Genomic DNA, 3,403 nt, shown 5'->3' with positions numbered 1-3,403 from the left:
GCAGCAGGAGCCCACGACGGCGCGAACTGTCGGGCCGAGAGACCTGCTGAACCGAGTGTACTGACGCATCGCCAACCTTCACCCACACGACGGCGTGAACAGTTGAGCCGAGAGACGTCCAGGCTCCTCATTCGGGGAACTCCGCTCCCCGGCTGCCGCGCTTTGACAAGCGAGGGCACACACACACACACGCACACACGAAGACACGTGGCACTGAAACACGCCTGGACACGCTTGGCGGGTAGGCGTCGCGGCGGCGTCGGACGGGCCAAAATGTCCGCCGCTTTGAACAAAGCCCCGGCGTCCGTTGCATCCGCGCCGGCATTACCGCGCGTTGTAGGCGAAACGTAACAGTACTTAAACAGACCGACAGCCGATCTTTAAGGACCCCTTTTTTTAGTGGTGCAACACAAATCTGACCTCATCATTGAACAACCACTTTTGGGGTTATCGCTTTCAGTGTGCTCCGGTTGGCTGGGCCAGCGGACACAATTCAATTTGTTCCAGTGAGACATCGTGTTGCACATAATATCACACAAAAGGGTGACTTGATGCACGACGCGAACCCATGACAGTATGGCTATAAAAAAATGAGCGATACTGCCTGCGCAGCAGGAAAATTAATTTCCCTTAGATGATGCAGTTCTGCCATTGCCAACTGTGCCACGTATAACAGCTTCATCCGAATAACGGCAGTTGCAACTTTTCAACATAAACATATCTGCAGTCACAAATGCATGTTATGTCGATCTTTTTCACCTGCATTAGAGGCCTCATTAATTGCACATGCTGATCAGCCGTCGGTCCATTTTGAAAATCCCGCCTCGATATCACCAGCAACAACAACACCCTGAATATCCATGGCAGCTCTGCACAATGCTTGAGAGGCATGCAAAAAAATGCATGAATGACATTCAGCTAGCACTAAGTTGCTGCAATGTATATTCACATCGATGCATTTGCAAAAGTGCACTAGATCTACTTGTTAAACCGGGAACGCAATAGACACTGTGTAAAAAAGAATGTGAGGTTAATATTAAAGATATATCTAATATATAATATAAAGCACAGACAGATAAAGGAGTCCTTAGCCGTGTGTACTATGCAACCCAGACACTGATAAAAAAAGCTAAATAATCTCAGCAGCGTGTATACTTTTAAGCTGTAAACAACTGGCGACCCAGAAAAACAACATTTTTGTCTGTTTTTTGCTTTTGCAACAGGAACTAACAGAGAGCTAGGCTGGAAGCACAAATATTAAGAGAGCTGGCACGTCTAGCTTCTAAGGCAAACGCCTACAGTGCGAAGAGGTGGGCAAGCTTGGCGATCCTATGCTGCACCGGCCCACTTGACAAAGGCTCTTGGCCCCTCGGCTTGTATGTCGGCGCATCCGTCGGCAGCTATCACAGTGCCGTCCCTCTTGATTACGACGAGCGTGGGAATACCGCTGACGCCATACTTGGTTTTCAGCGCCCTTAATGTTTGGCGGGTTAAAGAGGATAGAAGAAAAGAACCTTTAAAAGGAGTACTGACACACATTATTGTAATTTGTAAAAGCACTACTACATGATTCTCGCACGTATAAAGGTAACTTAGCAAGCATGCAGGTTAGGAAGCACATATAAAAATACTTTCATTTGATTATGCGAAGGTTGTCTCGACATGCCAGACCCGGCATCGTGAATGTGACAGTGATGTCATGACACAGAGCAAGATTTGACCACATCGTGTATTATTAGGGCTAGATAATAATACAAACTGCAAGTGTGAAACTAAAATGCAAGCCAAACAGCGACCCTGGTTGGAGTTACGGATTTCCCAGTGTCTTTTTTTAGAGCACATTGAAGCATAAGGTAAATATCCTGAAACATCCTGCAGTTGGCAAGGCTTTTCTCTTGCAAAAATAACCAGAAATTCAAGTGCCTACTTCTCAGTACCCAGCTTAAGCTTTGATACCTAAGTATGCTAAGTAATGCTTAAGTACATGGGGGAATCTGGGCTGTACTTGCAAACCTTCCATTGCATAGGAGCATTTCTCCATTTGCTGCCATTCGGGCACCAGCAATCGTTGTGAATTGAGACAAAAACTATTTACATGAAACTGTTTTCTCATTTACCAGCGTTCAGGCACTGGCTACTCATCACAGCTATTTTCATGATACTCAAATGATCACCACAGCAACAACCAAACACAGTTACTGTTTTGCCGTTGGCCAATGTTTAGGCACTGGCTACTCAACAAAACGATTGATATTTAGATACTACGATGTCCATAAAAGAATTTTAGCAGTGTGGGTTAATACAATCAAGAGTATTACAAACACTTGGCAAGAAGAAACTAGCCAGCCATAGCAACAACCAAGCGCAGATGGCACAAAACTTGGTTGGTGGGCGTGCGGTGCCAACTCATCATACCGGTCGTCTTTATAATTGACAATCACTGCAGCAATGACCGATCACAGGTGGCACTTATGCTTGTTAATATGGGCCCATTTTGCTGACCACAGCGTAAGAATCCTGCCGAGTACTCACTCTTGGAATGCGTCGCCATACTTAATGGCGTACCACGCCCCGTGGCTCTCTTCCATGTATTTCAGCATGTCTGCATTGGAGCGGTCCGACGAGACGAAGACAACTTCGATAGCTGCCGCGCACTCGTCCTTCATTTCCTTGTATGCTTCGGCCAGTACTGGCGTGAACATGCGGCACGGCGGGCACCAATGGGCTGAGAAATACAGGACCACGGCTTTGGCATCGCCGAGAGCCTTCTCTGCCTGGTGCTCGCTGCCATCCTTAAGCACTAGCGTCTTGCCCTTGAAGATGTCCATGTCTTTCATTTCACCTGCGGGAGAGATACCAATGCAAGAGACTCACAATCAGCGATATTAGTCGGGCATGAAGGCTTGCTTCATGAATAACAATGTTAAGAGGCTCACGTTCGTGTAGCCGATTTGTATCAATGCTTTGGAAGGCGGCACAAAGGTGACAGAAGCACAGATGACAATTGGACTGGCAGCCATGTCAACCTTATTGTGCCCTTTTGAATGTCACATGATGTGTAAGCTGTAAACCTCCATTCACGATATCCTAAGCAAAATCGCCCCTCTGAAGGGTAGTTGAAATAGATTTCTGGGTACCGCTTACGGCCACACAGGAGGACCACAAAATTTAAAGCCACGAGCAACAGTTCCTGTGAACTGGACGAAAGGCAGTACAATTTTCTGTCCACCCCAGTCTTTCTGAGCTGTTCGCAACGAATTAAAATATTTGAAAGAAAAGTCGCAACATTGATGGTCGTTGTCATGTTAAACAATACAATGCCCACATTTATTTTGATGCAAGGGACTTCTAAAATTTAGTCATTCCAGACTGCGTGTACGCTACGATGGAGAATTATTCCTCT

General features: G+C 46.4%; 1 protein-coding gene across 1 annotated transcript; it reads right to left on the bottom strand.

The window, feature by feature from the left end:
- Positions 1-1,212: 1,212 nt before the first annotated feature.
- Positions 1,213-2,830, bottom strand: LOC126533596 (nucleoredoxin-like protein 2). Its single transcript, XM_050180761.3, has 2 exons — positions 2,533-2,830; positions 1,213-1,474 (listed from the first exon to the last, which is right to left on the bottom strand). The coding sequence occupies exons 1-2, from the start codon at positions 2,826-2,828 to the stop codon at positions 1,330-1,332; spliced, it is 441 nt and encodes a 146-aa protein (XP_050036718.2). The 5' UTR covers positions 2,829-2,830; the 3' UTR covers positions 1,213-1,329.
- Between the last annotated feature and the right edge of the window lie 573 nt (positions 2,831-3,403).

This window comes from Dermacentor andersoni, chromosome 7 (assembly GCF_023375885.2).
Source record: "Dermacentor andersoni chromosome 7, qqDerAnde1_hic_scaffold, whole genome shotgun sequence".
In the NCBI taxonomy this organism is placed as follows: domain Eukaryota; kingdom Metazoa; phylum Arthropoda; class Arachnida; order Ixodida; family Ixodidae; genus Dermacentor; species Dermacentor andersoni.
The sequence above is the reverse complement of the archived record's forward strand: the minus strand, read 5'-3'. Positions and strand labels throughout refer to the sequence as shown.

Excerpts from the sequence above, each read along its gene's own strand:
- LOC126533596 (XM_050180761.3), bottom strand. The coding sequence starts at position 2,828 with ATGGACATCTTCAAGGGCAAGACGCTAGTGCTTAAGGATGGCAGCGAG. Across the intron at positions 1,475-2,532 it reads TATGGCGACGCATTCCAAGA|GGCGCTGAAAACCAAGTATG; the intron begins GTGAGTACTCGG and ends CCAAACATTAAG.